The 22,576-nt window shown below is 45.4% G+C and overlaps 1 protein-coding gene across 1 annotated transcript in view; it reads left to right on the top strand.

Moving 5' to 3' along the window:
- Nucleotides 1-443: 443 nt before the first annotated feature.
- The window catches only part of LOC308323142 (BTB/POZ domain-containing protein KCTD16-like), a gene marked incomplete at both ends in the record, with an annotated part of 22,255 nt that continues 122 nt past the window's right edge, over nt 444-22,576 (top strand). The window contains 2 exons of the mRNA XM_080774782.1: nt 444-1,269; nt 22,133-22,576. The exon at nt 22,133-22,576 is cut by the window's right edge and continues 122 nt beyond it. Coding sequence (XP_080630908.1) covers nt 444-1,269; nt 22,133-22,576 — 1,270 coding nt within the window. The remainder of the gene's footprint in view (nt 1,270-22,132) is intronic.

Consider the following 22,576-nt stretch of genomic DNA (forward strand, 5'->3'; position numbering starts at 1 on the left):
CTGAGATATATATAAATATATATTTTTTTTTTAACTTTTCCCTCGTCGTGGAAAATGTCTGTGTGAAGAGAGGATTACAGTTATAGCCTATGAAGTTACAGCCATGACTCGTGGTGGTAGCAGATGTGTGTAAGTGTAACATGATGCGTTCTGTAGTTGTAAATACCGGTAATCGATTCCGTGCAAAAGGGAGGCACCGCGGATAGGCACGTTTACGCATGGGGTTAAACAGTACATGGGCAGTTTGGGCACAGCTCGAGGGTTGATTATCGTGGACATTTGTGAGGCATGATTTGCAGCTTGGATCAGTGCTGATATGTGGGTGTGGGGGGAATCGAGAGGCAGCATGCATTTGCATCCCATATGCTGCTGAACTTCTGGAACATTTGCGCCGCTCCGTGATTGAAGCTCCTGTTTCCGAGCAATAAGAACGGATTCTGAACATGGCATTGAGTGAAAACTGCAAAACCCAGCCTGCGAAAGAGGAAGGGTCAGTTCAGAACCCACCGTCAGATGTCATTGAACTAAATGTAGGTGGACAGGTTTACTACACCCGGCACACCACCTTGACGAGCATCCCGAATTCTTTACTTGGAAAGCTGTTTTCTAATAAGAAGGGCTCTTCAAATGACTTGTCGCGGGACCTTAGAGGACGATACTTCATCGACAGAGATGGTTTTCTGTTTAGGTATGTATTGGATTACCTCCGAGACAAGCAGATTGTCCTGCCTGACCACTTCCCCGAGAAAGGCAGGTTGAAACGAGAGGCGGAATACTTCCAGCTGCCCGAATTGGGCAAACTTTTGTCCTTCGACGAATCCAAACTAGTTCCAGATGATTGCTACTACAGCGACTTTGATGAGCCGTCACAGGGCAGCGACCAGAGGTTCTATTCCTCCTACTCCCTAGACCGGAGGTACGGCTACATCACGGTCGGTTACAAGGGGACTTGCACCACGGGGGGCAGGGAGAGTAACGTCGATGCCAAAGCGCCCAGAAAAGTACCCAGGATTTTCATCAGCGGCAGAATCGGTTTGGCCAAAGAGGTCTTCGGTGACACCTTGAGCGAGAACCGCGAGTCGGACAGGCCACCGGACCGCTACACGTGCAGGGTCTACCTCAAATTCAGACACCTGGAGAGAGCCTTTGATATGCTTTCTGAGGGCGGCTTTCACATCGTCGCCTGCAATTCGTCGCTGACCGCGTCCCCCATCACTCATTACGCGGACGACAGAGTCTGGTCCAATTACACGCAGTATGTCTTTTACCGTAAGTGTATATTTTTGTTACATAATATGCATTGCTTTTGGGAGGCATATAGCCCGTTTGTTTGCACGATGGTCCAGGGCAGGCTCACACCGCCAGGAGGCATGATTGGGTCGGTTCTTACTTCTTAGTACCCTTGACTCTCATTTTGCATCTTTTACCAGAGGATGACTTTTAATCTGCCCGACATTAGCGGCAACCCTGACCTCATGGTTTCAGGGGATGTGAGCCACTCTACAGTATGTCTGGATCCCCTGTGGCTATGCATATACACTGTACTTAAACATGGATGACTGCCCGGATGCGGGCAGCTTAAGGGGGCACATATGTTATACATAATTTAATACCATTTGGCCCGCAAAACTCCTCATTCAGTGCTGCTGCTGTATCCTCACACACACAAAATGACAACGTTTGGCAATAACTAGTAACGACACCATCATTACAGCCACTCACTCCTCACTCATTCCTTTATTTGAGGTGAGAGAAGTTGGACCATATGGCCAATTAAAAAGCACTTTGTTCATTATTCCAAATGGCTCCCTTTGGAAACCTGAAGCAAATCAAGCTGCTATACAGTAGGTCAAGGTTGGTGGTGGGGGGTGGATTGAGCAACATAAAGGCATATGGTTTGCTAATGAAGTGCTTTGATTGATTGATTGAAATCTTTATTAACTGTTTGCAGAATTACAGTACATTTCAAGCACAAACTCAATACAAAGACTGTTAACTGTGAGTGGACGACCCAATTAAGCCTTACACTTGTTTACAACAGGGTCCACATTGTTCAATTCATCAAAACATTTAGAGACAAACAAATAGACACTTCTATGTAGTTAAAGAACAGAACAGGAATTCATCATATAGGAAGCGAAAAGGGAAAAAAAGTATATATACAGTGAGGGGAACAGGGGGATAAAAGAAAAGAAAACGAAAGACAGAGTGTAGGGCGCCTGCACACAACACCATGCGTTGATGCCATGTGTGCATATGTGCAGGCACCCAACACCACGTCCATACAAAAACATAGTACAATCCATAGTACAAAGACAGAGTGTAGGGCGCCTGCACACAACACCATGCGTTGATGCCATGTGTGCATATGTGCAGGCACCCAACACCACGTCCACACAAAAACATAGTACAATCCAGATACAAATTCAGCTTTTACAGAGGCCAGTTTCGAATTGCAGCCATCCGTAGGTGCCCTTTGAGAGCAGTTTTGAAGGAGCCAAGGGATTCACATGTCTTAATGACTGTTGGTAGGGCGTTCCACATTTTGGTCGCATAGGAGCGAAAAGAATTTAGTCCCTTGTTTGTGCCGAATCTGGGTTGTACATGGTTTGTTGCACTCCCTCTGGTGTTGTGGGTGTGGACTTCGTTTACATTAAGGAAGTATTTAGACAGGTACATGGGTATCTTGGTGGTGTATCTAATCTTGTGGACCAGACCCATTGCAAGATGCTGTACTCTGTCGTCGACCCTAAGCCATCCCAGCCTGTCAAAGTGGGCAGGGGTGAGGTGGGTTCGGGGGGTGAGGCCAAGTAGGAGCCTGACCAGTTTGAGCATGCCCATGTTAAATGAAAACACAGAGACACGCTTTGACCTCACTATTCATATAGGATTTTATAGCCAAGCCATCACTCCACCATTACATTCTATAGTCACTCAAATGAAAATTCAAATGGGCTTTATTGGTATATGATAAATAGGTTTAATTGGTTATGGAAGAGGGAAGAGTATAGCCTAGGTTGGCGTTTGCCTCCCGTTTGGGAGAAACGGTGCATGAAGCATTTTAGAGAACAGAGCAAAGAGGAGAGAGGAACAGAGACCTAGGCCTACTGTAAGGATAATTTATACTTAGTGCACTAAGAAGGGAGAGCAGATGGACGGATGAGTGATTGAGTGGGAGTGAGAGTAAAAGTTGCATGAGAGCTGACGAGAGAGAGAGAGAGAGCATGTACTCAGAGTCAGGGTGAGAGATGGGCTGAGAGAGAGAGAGGGAGAAAGAGAAAGAGAGAGAGAGAGAGAGAGAGAGAGAGAGAGAGAGAGAGAGAGAGAGAGAGAGAGAGACAGGGAGGGAGGGAGCCAAAAGGGAGAGCGAGAGGAGGGGGCAAGAGAGCAAAAATAGAAAAAGTAAGTAAAGGAGAAGGTGAGTTTGGGAGAGAGAGAATTAGCTCAGTAAGACAGCAGAGAAATTGAAGGAGAGCAGACAAGGTTGAGGCTGAGGGGAAGCAGATAGAGAGAGTTAAGAGACAGGTGGGCTTATCTCAATGATGGACTGGCTTGACAGGACAGTCCTCACTCCTGGCCGGTCTCCCCTGATCAGAGCAATACTGTAACCCGATTCGGAATGTGGGGCGCAGCCTGCAGACCTGGGTCAGGTAGACTTGAACCAAGGACTGAATGGAGACAAGCGCGCCGTTGTGGGAGCACTCAAAACAGACGTGTTTTATTTTCAGCAGCACGTGCTGCCTTGCCTGGTGCTGCTTGCAAGCTCCCACTTGGCTTCTACGGAGCGAAAGGCTGGGACTGTGGATTTCTGTGTTTGTTCCGATGGGTTTGGGCCGGAAAGGCAGTGCAGTGCAGTAAACAAATTGGGTAGTTACTCTCCCAGACCGATGGGTTCCTCAATGTCAGTCACACAGTCCTTCCTTCCTGTCAAATAGCACCAGTTGTCTCCTGCAGGCTTCACTAACTCCTTTCAGCATCATGACACCCAACAGGGCCCAAGCAGACATTCGCTGATTCACTGCTTGGCCCCGGGGGCTGAGTGCAGGCTGATAATGGCTCATTTGTTGCGACAGTGGGGTGGACTCTGTCCCTTTTTGACGTAAAGACATCGTACGTACTGTCAATTTATTATTTGCAGTCCTGCCAAGTATAGGGAATACACGTTTGGTGTCTCCTTTCTGTCTCAGAGAAAAAAAAAACACTGATGCTTTCAGTTAATCAACAAGGAGACGGCAATGTCAATGCATGAAGCACTTACTGTATATTCCATTCATATGATGGAAATGGCCAATCTACAAGCTCATAATGCGTAACGATGCGATGCATTACTGTATGTAGATCTGCTATTTTTGCTGCACCACACCAGTGGACGACTTGTTAAATTAAGCAGGCAGGCCTAGGCTATGTTTGAGAATTTCCGTGGCATCAACAAAATAGGGACTCCAGGGATATTGAGGTTAAGTATATGGTTGGTTAGAGTTGGTATAGCACCTTTTATATTGGATAGGAATGACACTTTACATTTGCATTTAAAGTGTTATGAGAGAGAGAGTGCATTTTCCATGTGTGTCAGAATGAACAGGATTTGTAGTGGTGGCTCAAGTGATTAAGAAGCTTTGGAATCATCTTGTCGTGATCATGGGTTCATTGCTTTCCGCTGGGAGAAGCTGACTGTCAAGCATATACAAGAGAGGCTTTCACTGTGGCAATCATGAAGTTTATTTGTTGAGCTGCTTGAAATGTAGGTCATTTATTATGATGAGGACGTTTAGGTTGTAGATTATTAGTGACAACATTATTGCCATGGTGATAAATGGCTCTAACCTCCTATTTGCATTGGGACCAGGCTCCATGATGCTAATTATCTCTGGGGGATGGGAAGAATGTTGCCTAATTAAAAAGCAATCTGAGCTCTTACAACATTACCTTGTCTCTACTAAACCACTGGAGAGTTACAACTTATTATCAAAGACAAGCGCAATGTCCCATTTTAAATTGCCTGAGAGATTAAGCCAAATTGACAAGATGATTAAACGCATTAGCCTTTAGTTTAATGTCTGTTTTAACATACTGCTTAACAATATGGCATATTATTTTCCATAGGGAGAAACTTTGTTTCGTCATCGTTTATGCTGAGGGAAATTCAGAATAGAAGATGAGGTGCTATTACTGTCGTGGCATATAACATGGCCTCGGAACAGGCTTTGGCAATATTGCTTCCACATCACTGTGGCAGAGAACATAATCATTGTACAGCAGTGCAGGTAATGTCAGACACAATTTCATTTTCCCCTCTTCTGAAAGAGCTGTGAAATGGTGTCTGTCAAAACGAGAGGCACACACATAGATGGAGAATGATTGCGCTCTCCAGGTGTGCTCTGTTAATATAAATGTGCAGTCTTCTTTTGGCCTGCGAAATGGGATGATTTGTGGGCATAATGGCCTCTGAACAATGGCCACAAGACGACAGCAAGAGACGGGGAGGTAATCAATTGCTTGGGTGTAATGGAGGCTGAGATTGGGGCCGTCCCCAGCCTCCCAGAGAGCCTGGTTGCAGCCTGGATGGATCGGCGGTGCTTACGCGAGATGAATGGAGCTCCTATGAATGAATTATTGGAGCTAATTGCAATTATTTTCGCATAAGTGCTGAATCGTCGTTTCCATTCATCTAATATAAAAGCGGGCTAAGAAGCTGGATTTCCATCATAATCATCATTATCCGTGCTCTTTTATCCTATCCTTTCAACCTGGCATCACTCTTTCGGCAAATATGGAGTCTATGCAGATGTCAGAATGATGTCAGAAGTCGGTGGGACAAATACGTCTTTAGGCAGATTTTAAAATCCTTTTAACTACTTTTAAAGCACTACATGGACCTTAAATCTGTGTTCTTCTGCCCCCCCCGAGGTCAATGTGAGATCCCTGCGATCCTCTGACAAAGGCCTCCTAATGGTTCCTGGGACTAAGCGAAAGACAAAGGGTGACCGTGCCTTTGCAGTAGTTGCACCTACATTATGGAACGCCCTACCTTGCACTTTCAAAAACGCTGAGTCTGTCAATATTTTTAAGAGTTTGTCGAAAACGTTTTTTTATTCCGGAAACATTTTCCCCGATGTTATTTGACCTCGATTATACCGGTATGTTGTTCGTATTGCTTGTTGTACTCTTCGTAGAATGCCTCATTACACTGTCCTGTTTTAATTTTGATTGATTTTATTATGTTCACTGTATACAGCACTTTGTAACCTTGTTAAGAAAGGTGCTTTATAAATACAATTTACTTACTTACTTACTAAATATGGAGTCTGGCCTGGGCAGAGGCCTTGTGATGTCAGCTGTGGCCCGGGCAGAGGCCTTGTGATGTCAGCTGTGGCCCGGGTAGAGGCCTTGTGATGTCAGCTGTGGCCCGGGTAGAGGCCTTGTGATGTCAGCTGTGGCCCGGGTAGAGGCCTTGTGATGTCAGCTGTGGCCCGGGTAGAGGCCTTGTGATGTCAGGATTGGCCCGGGTAGAGGCCTTGTGATGTCAGCTGTGGCCCGGGTAGAGGCCTTGTGATGTCAGCTGTGGCCCGGGCAGAGGCCTTGTGATGTCAGCTGTGGCCCGGGTAGAGGCCTTGTGATGTCAGCTGTGGCCCGGGCAGAGGCCTTGTGATGTCAGCTGTGGCCCGGGTAGAGGCCTTGTGATGTCAGCTGTGGCCCGGGTAGAGGCCTTGTGATGTCAGCTGTGGCCCGGGTAGAGGCCTTGTGATGTCAGCTGTGGCCCGGGTAGAGGCCTTGTGATGTCAGCTGTGGCCCGGTCAGAGGCCTTGTGATGTCAGCTGTGGCCCGGGTAGAGGCCTTGTGATGTCAGGATTGGCCCGGGTAGAGGCCTTGTGATGTCAGCTGTGGCCCGGGTAGAGGCCTTGTGATGTCAGCTGTGGCCCGGGTAGAGGCCTTGTGATGTCAGCTGTGGCCCGGGTAGAGGCCTTGTGATGTCAGCTGTGGCCCGGGTAGAGGCCTTGTGATGTCAGCTGTGGCCCGGGTAGAGGCCTTGTGATGTCAGCTGTGGCCCGGGTAGAGGCCTTGTGATGTCAGCTGTGGCCCGGGCAGAGGCCTTGTGATGTCAGCTGCGGCCCGGTCAGAGGCCTTGTGATGTCAGCTGTGGCCCGGGTAGAGGCCTTGTGATGTCAGCTGTGGCCCGGGTAGAGGCCTTGTGATGTCAGCTGTGGCCCGGGTAGAGGCCTTGTGATGTCAGCTGTGGCCCGGGCAGAGGCCTTGTGATGTCAGCTGCGGCCCGGGTAGAGGCCTTTTGTGGCGGTCCTGCATGGTCCTCCGACCGGCTCGACACCACATCCCTGTGGGGGTGTGTAACGCGCGTGTCAAATTTGAAGTATAGGTGGCGCGAACGGTTCTCGGGTTACGTGGATTACAGACGTACACACACACACACACAGTACACAGTACACACACAGAGACTTGGTGCATTTATAGTTAGAAAAAATATGAATTTCGTATATATTTCAGTGATATATAGGCTTTATATAAGCTATTCATTATCTGCCCTGCAGCATTCTTTGTTTACAAAGAAAGCCTAATAGGCTAAAACAAGACAAGTCATTTTTATTTATCAACTGAAAAGCCAGCTACAGTGCCTGGTGTTTGTATTATGCAGGAGGAATGCTGCGAGGAGGACCTCCTCCCCTCCCTCGGTATATAATATAAAGTGAAGTGAAGCACAAAGCCAGCTATAGCAAGAATCCCATCGACCCTGAATCTCATCCGCGCCAATTAGCAGTTGTGCCGCCTTGCGTGGCATTCTTGGCCCGCCGGTCGTTCTCTAACACTCGGTCTGACCTCTACCTCAGCCGTATCAGCTATATTTTACGAGACAACAATGGTTTAATTTGCATCATTGATCGCGTCCACGCCTCTTGAATGATGTCTTTGTATAAGGCAGTGATTGCATTGGCGTCTGTACACCTGCGTGTGCAAGGTGTAGCCAATTTGGAGAACAAAATGACAACACCGTTTAAAGGTCCCAGCGAGGATTCCTCCTCGTGGTGGGACCGAAGCGGTTGAGGTGGCCACGTACTGCCACAGCAATGAACGGAAGAGCTGATGACGGAGGTCGGACTTTTACCCCCACCGTGTCTTTGAATGTTGTATCCTCTGCACTCACTGCACTGACAGGGAGAGAACTCCCCCCCCAACACACACACGCACGCACACACACACACACACACACACACACACCGCCTGCTGGGGAATCATTTATGTGATGACTAGCTCTCAATACTCTCCAAGACACACTCTCTCCATCTTTCCTTCAATCTTCCCCTCCCTCGCTCTCTCCCTCATGCTCTCCCTGCTCTCTCCCCCACTCTCTCTCCATCTCTCTCTCCCTCACTCTCTCTCTCTCTCTCCCTCTCTCTCTCTCCCTCCCTCTCTCTCTCCCCCTCTCCCTCCCACCCTCACTCTCTTATTCTCTCTCTGTCTCTCTCGCTCTCTCTCCCTGCCTCATCTGACTCCATCAGTACTCGTTGATGGGAGGCTGCGGGTTGGGGTATAGGAGTCAGGCCTGTGGGGAGGGAGAGTACACAAAACATTCCAATCTGTGAGCCTGGCTTGTTCATTTCTCTTGTCAGGGAGAGAGACTCAGAGCCTGGGGTTGTTCATTTCTCTGTCATGGGAGAGACTCAGAGCCTGGGGTTGTTCATTTCTCCGTCATGGGAGACACTCAGCCAGTCACCCTTCTGACTCCGGGTTGGGACAGCGCTATAGCCCTGAAACATGACTGCCATGGTGATTATCATGACAGTCATGACTTAACTGCACCCTGTTTTTGGCGCTCGCTACATTTACAACTTTTACGTATATATAAACATTCAGATTTCAAATATTAAGTACTCACAATTTGTCCCACGGGTGTTAGTTAGTTGCAGCACCAGCGATTAGAATTGCTGCATCCCGCGTTGTTTAATAAAAAAGCATTTTTATCTGAGCGCCCCCGGCTACTTTTTTCAAACGGGGTTCGTTTGGGAAATCCACAGTTGCACACCGGGAGCGCACTCGCCTATTAGTTTGTATTGGCAGGGCGGTCAGCGTACCTATATCGAACACACCGAGTGCCACCCTCCTCCCGACCGATAGGGGCGCGTAGTTGAAAGCCAATGGCAAAATAACAGCTCGGATAAAAATGCTTTTTATTAAACGACGCGGGATGCAGAAATTCTAATCGCTGGTGCTGCAACTAACTAACACCCGTGGGACAAATTGTGAGTACTTTATATTTGAAATCTGAATGTTTATATACACGTAAAAGTTGTAAATGTAGCGAGCGCCAAAAACAGGCTGCAGTTAAGCCATGACTCTCGTATGAATACGAGAGTCATGAACCATGGCTAGGACAACGCCCTCTTGTCACCGTCAGTCAGCCGCAGTGGAATTCAATTGTAACTTGGTTCAGGCACCGGACTGCAGACAGCAAATACCCTGGGCAGCGTGAGCATCAGCGTGCCCTTGGGTTGTCACCATCAATCCTTCTTAGATGGACATCTTGCTGATGTCATTAGCTCTTCTTTTTTTTTTTTCCATCATAAAAAATTTGATTAAAGGTTGCTTCAGGAGCGTGGTCTGAATGAGCCAAGGTAATTTGGAATCTGATATTCAAATGTATGCAAATATTATGGACATACTGTATATTGTAATAGGTATAGCGAGGTGCTGACTGGGTCCGCTGGGCACAGGTCTGTGGATTGAGACCAAGCCCGCACTGATCCGCAGTATAGAACAGTGAGCCGTTGCCTTGTGGTCAAATCTGGGATTGCAATCCTGATTGGTGCTCATTCTGCTCAAATACGGAAAAAGCGTACATCAGAGAGCTTTGTGTGCTGGCTTCAACCATAGACTGTAAAAAATATGGACAAAGCGTTCCCCCGGGTCTTATATGGACGTAAAATGAAGCCTGTCAGTCCTTGAACTGTATAAGTCGCCATCTTTGTAGATCCGTTTGGGGCCCAGCTGGCCCATTGGCTGGCCCAGACAACGAGGCGGGACTTTCCCCCTTCTTCTTCGTTGGTTTTTATTTTGACTCGAACGGGGGGGGGGGGGGGGATCCCGATCATAGACTGTAACGGTAGCCACGCCCCTCAGAACATACTTTATGGACATTTTTTAAATAAATGGGACCATAGTTTTCCAAAAAGAATATTATGACATGAGAAATGAGACTTTAAACTATAGTGACTGGAAGCAGAAAGTATTCATGACCATGTTTATTAATATACAGTCTAGGTGAAGTTGGGCCCAAATACATGGACCTCTATGGACCCAATGACAGCGCCACAACAGGTCATTATATGAACTTTCAGGAAGTCCCGATTTTCTTAGTGGCTTCACAAAATATCTGTCTGACTGCCCCCCCTGGTCTCAACTTCATTGAAATGAATAGGTCGGGGCGGGGCAGTCCTTTCTCTATATTATATAAGTATAACTAATATGATTGAGACCTGTCACCTGCTGAAAGGTTGACACTCAAGGAGGTAATAATGGGTTCCCAGCAAGGACTGGCATTGGTCTTTTTCCACTGCAAGGACACTCTGGCCTAATTTGCGAGTTAACAAGCACATAAAAACAATGTTCATCCTCCTGAGGCAGTGGCAGGACGAAATCATTTGGGTAACTGGAGATGGGAAGCATATCAAAAATAGAACTGTATCTAGCATTTTACCTCTGCTTGCTTACATGATGCAGTGGTGGCCAAAGTACTCAGTCAAAGTATGGGTGCTCTTGGTCAAATATTACTCATCTCCAAGTGAAAGTTGCTCAGTCGAATTTGTACTGTATTTGAGTTAAAGTACTGGAGTATATACAGTACTCAAGTAACTGTACTTTCAGGGCAGCTGTGGCTCAGGAGGTAGAGCAGGCGGGTCGCCCAATGATCCCTGGGTCGGCGGTTCTAATCCCGGCTCCTCCTCCTGTCCACATGTCGAAGTGTCCTTGGGCAAAGACACTGAACGCTTCATTGCCTCCAGTGAGTTGGTCGGTGTGAGCTCGCCACTATCAGTGTGTGAATGTGGGAAGTGAATGTGTGCCGTCGACTGTTCGCCGCTTCACCACCCCAATGTATGAATGAATGAACCATCCTGAAGCGCTTTCAGCACTTGGAAAAGCGCTATGAAATGCAATTCATTACATTACACGATATGAGATTAACTCTGCCTGGCTGTATAAATATGACAAGGTTTTGGGGTTTCACTAACAGCTTTGGTGCTTTGTGCTTTGTTTCTGTCTTTATTGTTTTGTATCAAAGGCTAGAATATACAATGTGCTTGGACTAAAACCGTGCAAAATGATGTCATCACTCCAGTGTTTGAGAATGAAAGTGTCTTTTACTGGATTATATTCACACTGCTCAGCAGCGCAGGCTGTTATATTGTGGGAAGACAGATGGCATACAGAAAAGGGATTTCAAGCAAGCGAGCAAGTAAGCGAGCAAATAAACAAACAAACATCTCCTGAAATTCAAAAGTTCAGCGAGATTTGGTCTGACTCATGCAGGCAGCAGCTTAGCTCTTGAAAGGTTGCTTTGTGCCCCAGTCCTATTTTTATCTGTTTGTATTGGGGCCACGGAGCATGTTACCGCTGAGATTGGATGCTTCATATTTGAGAGGCTGTCGGGTTCTGAAGCCACTGCATGCCGTGGATTGCTTGGATTGCTGTTACAGCTCGCTGACGTTGCACAATGCCTTAGAAGAAGAGTTCAACCCAGTGGGGTTTCCTCTGTCTGTCTGCCTTTGTTGTTGTCCTGATAGGTCTTCTGACTCACATCTCTGTTAATGATGGATCAACAGTCAGTGTCTGTCTGTCCGTCTGTCCGTCCGCCCGTCCGTCCGTCCGTCCAGCTGTCTGTATAAACGACAATTCTTGAATTAAAATCGATCAATCATGGTGGAGAATTCAATTTGTTGCCATGCATCTGACAGATTCCATGATTACAAAAGGATCAGATGAATAGGTTGCTAAAAGAAACACGTCCTTCCACCCTTCCTCCATCACAAACACGAATGAGTCAATATAGACAACAGAGACAAAACAAACAGTATAATTCGGAAATAAATCCACTGACATTTGCATGCAAGCTGTTTGTGTCACAGAACACTGCATTCAATCCCCAACTCCTACAGTACATCCACACATACATTCACTGACTGAATTGTTTTTGTTTGTGTTCAAATGAAGAAAATAAATATTCAGACATGCAAACCAGCGACAGCTCCGGAAAGTTGTGACTGGGAGGACTATGGGGGGGGGGGGGGGGGGGGGGGGGGATGCAAACATTGAATTTCCATAAAGTTGCGAGATTTAAGTTAAGTTAAGAGAGATGAAGTAGTTTAAAATATCCTTGTAACATGTCTAACTCTCTCTCTCTCTCTCTCTATCTCTCTGTATATGTCTCTTTCTCCGTCTTCCCCTCTCTCTTTCCTCTCTCTCCCTCTCTCTTGCTCTCTGTCACCCGCCCCATCCAGTGCCATAAAAAAAAATAGTACTGGCACTGCTATGACGACTGGGACAACTTTGGCACATATACCAGTTAATGGCCAAATATAGGCGAGGTAGTAAAGGAAGGCTGTCAATGCCTATTGGGTCAGTTTTGGCACATGCCAAGGTAGGACTGGAAGCACACTGGAAGCACATGTCCAGTGTGTGACTAACTGCCCAAATCTGTGTGCTAAAATAAAAAATCACACCCGTGTGAACTGAGTGGTGCAACTCCGTGTGGGGGTCCCCGGTGGGTATACCCGGAACTTCCAGACCCACAGGAACGCGCCCAGGGTGCCGGCCCAGTTCCGGTGAGCCGCCCCGCGTCCGAAACGGTCGAGAAATGACAGAGTTACTGTGTGGGGGAATTAGCAGACAACACACACACACACTCTCTCTCTCTCTCTCTCTCTCTCTCTCTCTCTCTCTCTCTCATGGCACAATGGTTAGATAAGCAACCTGTGAACCTGAAGGTCAGTGGTTTGAATACTGTCCCCGATGATGTGTTGAGGTATCGCTGCGCAGAAAGAGCTTTCTTTTAGCTTATTTCAAATGTTAGGCTTAAAGGCAATGATGAATATGATGCCAACTAACCACATCGCTATGGTGATACAATACATACGCCTAAATAGAATACGTCTTTGCGTTGTCTAGAATGATGGAGGACAGAAATCTGCAAAATTTTGTCATAATGACTGGATTTCTGACTCGAGTTTAAAATCTGCATTATAAGCAACATGTTACAGAGATACATTACAATCCCTCAGCGCTCTGCTCAGCTGTTTAGAATGGTCATTTGTTAATTTCATGGTCTTTCTCTCATAAATATTGCCTGTACTAGGGTCAGTTTCGAACCAGGGTCAGAACTTGTATATGCTCTTACTCACTGTGTCACTGGGGGTGCTCCTCAGTTGGTAAATGTTTTGTGTGACCAAATGATCAGTTCGTGGCACCAGTTGTGTGCCACTAACCGGTTGCCACTGACAGCAGTGGCAGCGCTGCCTTGCACCAACGTAAAACGCCCTCTCTCTCCCTGTCCTTCCACTGTGCAGATAACAACAGACAGCCTACATCTCTCTGTCTTATTCATGACTTATAAGTTAGTTATGCACACTCACACACACAGCCACAGAAGTGAAGCCCCAGTCTTTTAATGGGGCCTGGAATATGATCTGTTGTGCAGGCTCTATAGATCTGAAGAAAAGCACATTAAAAATCAATGGCTTCCCTGAAAAGATACCATAGTAATACGCACCCCCACTTGTTTAAATACTGCGTGCCTGCTGTGACTACGCCGTTTCCTGGCAAGATTTATTACAGAGTCCTGTCTTAATGACCATCAAATGTAAAGACGTCAACGCTGCTACACACCAGACGGTGCACTTTAAAAGCCACATTTGACACATGACAGCTCACCACCATCCTTATTGGGGTTTTTTTGCATGCATGTTCAAGATGCCGTACGTACGTATACCAGACCTTCAGGGTTGGATTCGGAGGGGGAAATGGATGACTCTGCTTTTGACTCTGGTTGGGAATTGGGATATATATATATGTGACAGTCTGATGTTTGAAATTTGATTTATATTTTATAATATCACAATTTCACAATTCAATGGCAAAATAATGTTGACCACTAGTGATGCGCAATATTATCGGTACATCCATATCGGACGATATTTCAGAAAAATATTGGTATCGAACTGAACTGATGTCAAAATACTTCCGATACTTTTCACAGATCTTGACCGATATTTCACAGATATTGATGCAATAATAATGTGACTGTTAATGGCTCTTAAAATTAAAACGATTCAGCAATGAGCTCAATATAAATATAATATTTAATAATGTAATATATCGGTATTGGCCGATTGGACCCTGTATATTATCAGATATCGATATCGGCCAAATTGTCTATGTCGTGCTATCGTGCTCTATTGACCACATTAACCCCCTACTTTGGGCACATTTTCTAAATGTATCAAAATCAATTTTGTAGCAAAAAGTACAAAATAGCAGCTCATATACAAGCTCACAGTGTGTTGCAACGATGTGTTTTGAGCCTGTAAATGTGCTATTTTTCATATACAAACAAGTAGGCCTAAGCGATTAAGAAAATGTCTCCCCCCCCCCCCCCCCCCCCTCTGTTTTTTGCGGTTACAAAAAGGACCTATTGTTCGAGGTAATTTTTTTTAGACAAGAGTCAAATGTTTTAGCCGGCCCAAAGTGCGAGAGCCGGCTCCTCCCTGCCTGTGAGTTAACTTACTGTACATTACAATTCATTTCCCTGCACTGGCCTGAACATTAATGATGCTATTATTGGTCGCTGGCCGGAATCCTATAGACATACAGTACAGGCAGACCCTCTGGACTCGCATCCATCCATTTAGAAGTAACATTTAAGTATGTTTACTCAAGTATACTACACGTACAAGTATACAATTTCGAGGTTAATTTTGTTTTCGCTTGAGTATTTCCATTTCGTGATAGGGCCTACTTTAAAACTTAACTTAACTTTAACATCCGAGAACCAAATATTGTACTTTTTTACTCCACTACAAGTACTAGCTACTTAGTTACTTTGTAGATATAAATAATTAAAATGCATTAACCCCCTAAACCCCAGGGCGGTCCAGGGGGGAAATCCGCAACATCGGAGTTGGAACCGGAGACCAACTGTTCAGAGGTTCTGAGCCGCTGCCCCCGCCGGTGGGGGGCAATGAGGAACACTCAAGCCTTATTTTTTATACTTCAGCAATTTGAGAATAGCCGGTCTACAAGCTCACAACGTGTTGTATCGTATTGCATTGTGAGCCTGTATAGGTTGGCTATTATCTTCTCATTTTTAGTACTCTTATACTTACTAAAGCACAGTTTGACGGCGATACGTTTAGTGCATTATGCTCAAGTAACATTTTGAACAGGGTATTCTATATACCATATTAGTAGCTATCTCTTCCACCACTGGAAATAATATGCTTGCGGTCTCCTCCCTTTCCGGTTGTTTCACTGCTGAAACATTGGCCTCCATTTCGTTGCTGTCAGGGCAGGCAGAAACCTTTTATGTCCATATGTCTACTTTCTACCTATATATTCTCCCCACCCTAGTTCTAATTATTCTAATTTGTTAAAGGGACACTTCACCCTTTTTGCAAAAAAATATATGTTAATGACTTTTAGAAGCTTTAGATCACTTTCCTGGGGGTATTTATGTGTGTAATATGTGGTTTTAGATATTTTAGATTGTATAGCAGTGAGCCTGTTGTCTCTGATGTCATGGACACTGGTCTCACTACCTTCCTGGACTACAATTCCCATAATTCTTTGGTGCACTGCTCCTCCTTGTGGATAGGGGGGAGAGCTGTCTTACTGAGACAACATGTAGTCCAGGAAGGAAGTGAGCCCAGTGTCCTGCATGACATCAGAGACAAACCACATATTACACACATAAAGACCCCCAGGAAAGTGTTCTAAAGCTTCTAAACGTCATTAACATATATTTTTTTGCAAAAAGGGTGAAGTGTCCCTTTAATAACAATACAAAGGAAGATTTTTCTTTTTGGACAAATGAGGTTTTCACACCGACAGCGACGATTTGCATGCGGTTTCAAGGGGGGGGGGGGCACATTTTCTGTGGGTGGAAATTGGTGTTCTGATTGGTCTCTTTGCTCATGGATTAGCCATTAAAAAGCTGTTAGGGTGTCTCCCACTATCAGCCCAACGCAATCATAGCACTGGCGATAAGGTCATTACTATACTACAGTGAACATAGAGGGGTTAAAATCCCTCTTGAACTCCTGCTCGATATAAATTGGTATGCAGTGGAAGGAGCTATAATGGCTGAATTATTTCTCCCACTGAGATATCATTGCTATTGAGTTTACAGCATTACATCGGAAAAGCTATTAGTGAGTGTGTTTTATTTCCCTTCCCCAAGCCTATATGCCAGAGTCCATTTGTTTCCTATATACACATTGCTGTTTCATAGCGATCAAACCATATTTCTACTCTGCACAGTGTTGTCTCTCTCTGTGTGTGTGTGTGTGTGTGTGTGTGTGTCAGGGGGGCAGTCAGACAGATATTTTGTGAAGCCACTAAGGAAATGAAAGTTCATATAATGGCCTGTTGTGGCCCAGAAAAACCCATAGCCCTATAGAAGTCCATGTATTTTGGCCCAACTTCACCTAGACCAGGGGTAACCAACCAGGGGTTCGCGAGCTACCAGTCGATCGCGGGAACGTTTCCAGTCGATCGCGAAGTGTCCGACCCATTTGAATAATGTCAGTGCCGCTCGTCACATGCAAATTAATTTTGAGCAGAGCGCTGTGGCTCTGAGTTTGAGAATAGACCCCATCGTCCAAGGGTGTGTGTGCGTGTGTGGTGGGGGGGTGGTATCTTAGCAACACTGAATGATCTGTCCCATTGGTCGTGTGCTCGTATCATGAGCCAATGGCTGCAGCTCTGAGCTTCCCAGACCCAGGTTCACATCAAGGTTCACAACAAGCCGTAAAGAGAACTGACAGGTCAGCCACAGGGCTGCTACCATATTAGCAGCTGTGAGCGCTCTTCTCTTCTCGTGAAGAAAGCAGGACAGAGTTGTCAAATAAATCCCGCCGTCATTCATACTGTATTTATTCTCCGACCCAACATTAAAATACGGAACAACGTGCGTTCATTACGGGCTCGTGACAGGCTGCAGACACTTGAGTTGGGACTACTAGCCGATAGCGCCCTGCTCCTTCAGTTTTCGTTGTTCGTTGTTATAATATTTTTTATTATTGGGATTTGATCATTGATGCAAATTCTAAACATATGGATGCAGCTGCAGAAGTTGTGTTGCTTAAAGGAATGCATAGTTGCGTTCTCCTCAACTGCTGCGCAGCAACAACAAAAATATAAAAATGAGAAAAATATACTGAATATACCAGTCTGCAATGCAAACTAATAGGCGAGTGCACTCCAGGGCATATGCAAAGGGAAAGAATGACTTCTGTCCGTGACAATAATCAATGCTACAGTTTGAATTCTGTACACATGCACACATAGAGCAAAAAATATGATAAATATGAAATATGAAAACTTGTTGAAGTACAACACATGAGTCAAGTAGCTGCTTTTGTATCAAACCCTTTCCTCTTTACTGAGCCTACTGTCATTGAACTGCTGTCCGATAAAATGCAGGATGTGTTTGCATTAACTTCAGATATTTAAATGGAGATTATTGGATTAGTAAGTGACTGTCACCTGCAGGTCAGAACTAAAGAGAAGGAATTTTGGTCTCTTGTGAGCAGAGAAGTATCCCCTGATTGTGTCGTGTGCACTGAAGCTGCATGCCTATACTTTGGTTCCACGTACTTATGTGAAATGGCCTTTTCACAAATGAAAATAATAAAATCCAAGTTTAGAACTCGTATGACTGACTCACATCTTAATGACACCCTCAGACTGGCAATCACTAAATATGAACCAGATTTCAAAACGCTTGCAGATAAAGTGCAGTCACAGCAGTCTCATTAAAGGTGGGCTGACCCTGAGAGTATGTCACCATATCTGTGCAAATATATATGGTCATGTTATGCCTATGTCATTTGAACATCTGCCAATGTGAATATTCATTGAAATGAGAAACAAAATATTTCTAATACTAATTATTTCTAATTTGTCTTAAAGCGCAAATAACATGCATTTTAAAACTGCTTTTAATATTTAATAATCATATTGTCTATGTCCCTCAAAGTTATTTCTAATGGTTTGAGCCTCAATCACCACTCTGATATAACCAGCCTTGTCAATTATTTCTGGACTTTGAAAGCAGTTTTAGCTGCAGTACCACAATGTCCTGAGGTGGAGAGGGTGCTGATATGCAGATTATTTAATATTTGAGTCATTATAATACTCATGCTAGATAAAACCAGGCTTGTTTCCATTCCATGCCAGCTTGGAAAATCAACAATGGTGGACATTGTAAACAAAGTGGAAATGCAAATTTGCAACTAAAGACTGAGAAAAGGAGGAATTATACAAAGTAGGGTGACATTGATGACATCACGATGAGGCCAAAATCAGTCGAGCTGTTTCTGAGAGCAATTTCCATTAAAACACCCATATGACATGAAGGCCTGATTGTTCAAAATTGGTTATTTGTGGGGATAGAAAACACACATGGGAGCCCCAAAAACACAAAATAAATTTAAAAAGTTGAATTTTATGTTATAGGTCCTTTAATATTATTTGACATTGATAATATAACTTACTATAAGTATTTATTCTAATTTAAGCTTTAGTCTTTGTGTGGATGTGTGCACATGCATTGAGCCTGTCAGAAATAGCAAAAAAACAAGTGTTTTTTCTAACACGTTTTAGTGGTAGATCTTGGCTTACAATTGGGAATAAAATTGGCACTTGGGCTTGAAAAGGTTGGTTACCACTGACCTAGACTGTATTACCTTAATAAACATGGTCATGAATACTTTTTGCTTCCAGTCACTAGTTTAAAGTCTCATTTCTAATGTCATAATATTCTTTTTGGAAAATTATGGTCCCATGTATAAAAAAAATTACCATAAAGTCGCGCATGTTCTGAGGGGCGTGGCTACCGTTAGAGTCTATGAACGGGATCCCCCACCCACTCGAGTCAAAATAAAAACCAACGAAGAAGAAGGGGGGAAGTCCCGCCTCGTTGTCTGGGCCAGCCAATGGGCCAGCTGGGCCTGGGCCCGGATATAGAAAGATGGCTGCCTCCATGGCAAGGACTGATACATAGAGAGAGGCTTCATTTTACATTCATGTTAGACCCGCGGAACGCTTTGTCCATATTTTTTACAGTCTATGGTGTGTGTGTGTGTGTGTGTGTGTGTGTGTGTGTGTGTGTGTGTGTGCGCGCGTGTGTGCGTGTGTGTGTGCGTGTGTTTCAGTGCCTTCAAATGAAATGTAGTTCTAGGACTTTTCATAATGTAGAATGAAAGGTATTGGTTTTGTCAACTTAAATGAAACCCTGATACTGCACCGACGTGCACCGTCCCTCTCCAGACACATGCACACACACACGCACGCACACACACACACACACACACACACACACACACACACACACACACACACACACACACACACACACCCCACAGCAATGCCTTTTGACAATCTATTATAAAAACTGTATAGTTGACGAGCACAATACAGAAACCTGGTTCCTTCTATACAGAAAACTATAGACCAGACAGCCAGCAGTAATGTGTTCTCATGTTTCTATAAACTGCAGGAGGAAGATAAGTGAGTAGGAGGAAAAGTTCTGTTATACTTATTATTAGACATGAGTTGGTTCGATGTGGTGTGTCATTTGCTCCATGCACTGCACAGGTATGGAGATATAATGTCTGTCTGTCTGTATCGTCCGTCCATGTTATTATCCATGTATACTTAGGTATTAGATAACAGCTAAAGGTCTGGTTAATGTTCTCTCACGCACACACAAAAATAAACCTGCCTATAATGGTGATGTCACTAGTAGGCATGGTGGTGTCCACAGTCCTCCTGTGAGACACAGACCTGTGAGACACAGACCAAGTAGGGAAAAAAACGATACCATTTTATCACGAGCTTCAGAGGGAACCAATTACATGAAGATATTCTGAAAATGGGGTGAAATTAAGTCGTCCTTTAACTATCAGTCATTCATATTTTAAGGGGACCCCCGCCTGGAACCCTCCTCAAGGACCTCTGGGGGGGGGGGGGGTCCCCCCGGACCCCACATTGAGAATCACATGAGCTCCATATATGGTGTGTGTGACAGTAAGGTCATGACAACAGGGCGCCCACGGTGGTCTCCTGGTACCGGCCCACACTGCTCACTGACCCCATTCTGTTGCTATACGGCTCCGCCAAGCGCCAGAGATGACTTATTATGATGTCTTCTTGGGTTTATTCTGCCGACGTCGCTATGCTGCAACCCCATCTGACCGTGCAGCATGCATGCAGGATCTCCTGCGAAAACCTTGTATGTCCAAAAATTGCTCACTCACTGTTATAAATAACCACGTGTTCGCGTTGGATCCAATGTATAGTTATTATTTAGTCACGAGCTCTTGCTAATGATTTATACTAAAAATGAAACCCACCAGACTAGACTTTAACGACTTTCACCTCAGAAATATATCAAAGGTTTTGACAATAGCAAAATCTATACGAGTCGAGGTCATAATGGCGGCGCGATGCCAACACGTGATGTTCTAAGAGTGGCTATTTTCGCTATACTTTTGCACACATACTTTTGTAAATCAAAAGGGCATTCAATTATTAAAAAAAAAACAACATATTGAGATATGAGGTTTCTGCCCCGACATGCAGCGTCGAAACAATACACTGCGGCTTCTTTATTACGGGGTGGCACAGGTTATGGTTTTAATGAGACGTTGAGAGGATGAGCTGATTGCTTTGGCTACCGCGGGACCCCCAGAGCTCAGTGGAGCGCTCTTTGGGGGGGTCTTCTTCTTCTCTGACAGAGCAAATATGCATATAGCATGGACCACTGCTATACCCCAAAGCTCAGTAATTAAAGGTCATGGTCAAGAACCTACACACCTTCTTATATCGTTGCTGTCGAGCAAAAAAAACGTCGTATCTCCATATTTCACCTTTTATTTTGTCTTTCCTCGTGAATGAATGCCTTATACTTACTGCGATGGATGCGGTCACATAGAATGCAGAGAGACCCTGTATGAGACCATATAGGATCCTCGTCCAAGGTAAACTAGTGTCACTCTAACATTTTCAAACAACACACATTGAAACCAGCATAAACAATGTTTAAATCATATCCCATTATACAGTATTTTGGAAGACGTTTCAAATGGCCGTGGACATTTTGTCAGGTTGTGTTTGATCGCCATACATAATCTGTTCCCTTTCATTACTGCTGGAGTGTGTACTCCACATCTTTACTGTATATACATCTGCTGTGATGTATATGCTTATGACAACTGACGTGTGTGTGTGTGTGTGTGTGTGTGTGTGTGTGTGTGTGTGTGTGCGTGTGTGTGTGTGTGTGCGTTTGTGCGTGCGTGTGTGCGTGTGCTTGTATTGCTATCCTTGTGAGGACTTTCAATTCGGAAAAGATTCAGGTTGGAGTTATAGGGTTAGGATTAGCGGTTCGAACTATAGGGTTGGGGTTGGAGTTATGCTCTTATACTTGAGCACAGATGACCTGAGATCAGATTCAAAAAATTGTCTTCTACGTCCTGACAGCTTTCTGAAAAAGCCATGTTTCTATGTCAGTCATTCTTCGATTAAAAAAAAATAGCAGACCTATACAAGAAAAAGGGGCCCAAAATGGGTTCATTGCACGCCAGTGTCAAGGTCAAGGTCACGCTGATCTCGCAGATCTGGTATTTTCGGCCTTTATGGGGGGGGCTGGGGCACTAATAAGTATATAATAAGCCAATGAGTGGAGAAAAAAAAGGGTGGTGGCGGGCGAAGGGGGCGATTGCATTTATAAAATAAAATCACCGGTCCGTCCTATAAAACGTCAAACATCCTCACACAAGTATAGTAACTGAAACGTGTGTGTGTGTGTGTTTGTGTGTGTGTGTGTGTGTGTGTTGTGTGTATATATATATAGGCGGCCCCTCCAGGTGGTCCTCGTCCCACTGCGACTGCTGCTGCAAGAGCCACAACAAGAGCGAGCGGGGAGAGGGCGGCGAGAGCGGCACGTCCCTTAACGAGCTGTCCACGTCCTGCTCCGAGACGCAGTCGGAGGCCACCAGCTCCCCGCAGGGCACCGTCATCTGCGGGCCGGTGACGCGCCAGCAGCAGCAGCGCCCGCCCGGAGCGCCGCCCCCCAACAACATGATGCGCCACAACAGCAACGTCCAGACGCTGGACCGGGCCACGACGATGATGAAGAAGGGGGGGGGCACCGCCGCCCACGCACACATGGCGGAGATGCAGCGTCGCAAGACGGACGGGCTGCGCGTGCGCACCTTCGGCGGCCACCCGCGGGACCACCGCGAGGCCGCGGCCGCGGCGAAGAGGAAGCACATGGCCAACAAGGAGAAGTCGATGA

This window comes from Protomyctophum bolini (assembly GCF_963924005.1).
Source record: "Protomyctophum bolini genome assembly, chromosome: 10".
NCBI classification, from domain to species: Eukaryota; Metazoa; Chordata; class Actinopteri; order Myctophiformes; family Myctophidae; genus Protomyctophum; species Protomyctophum bolini.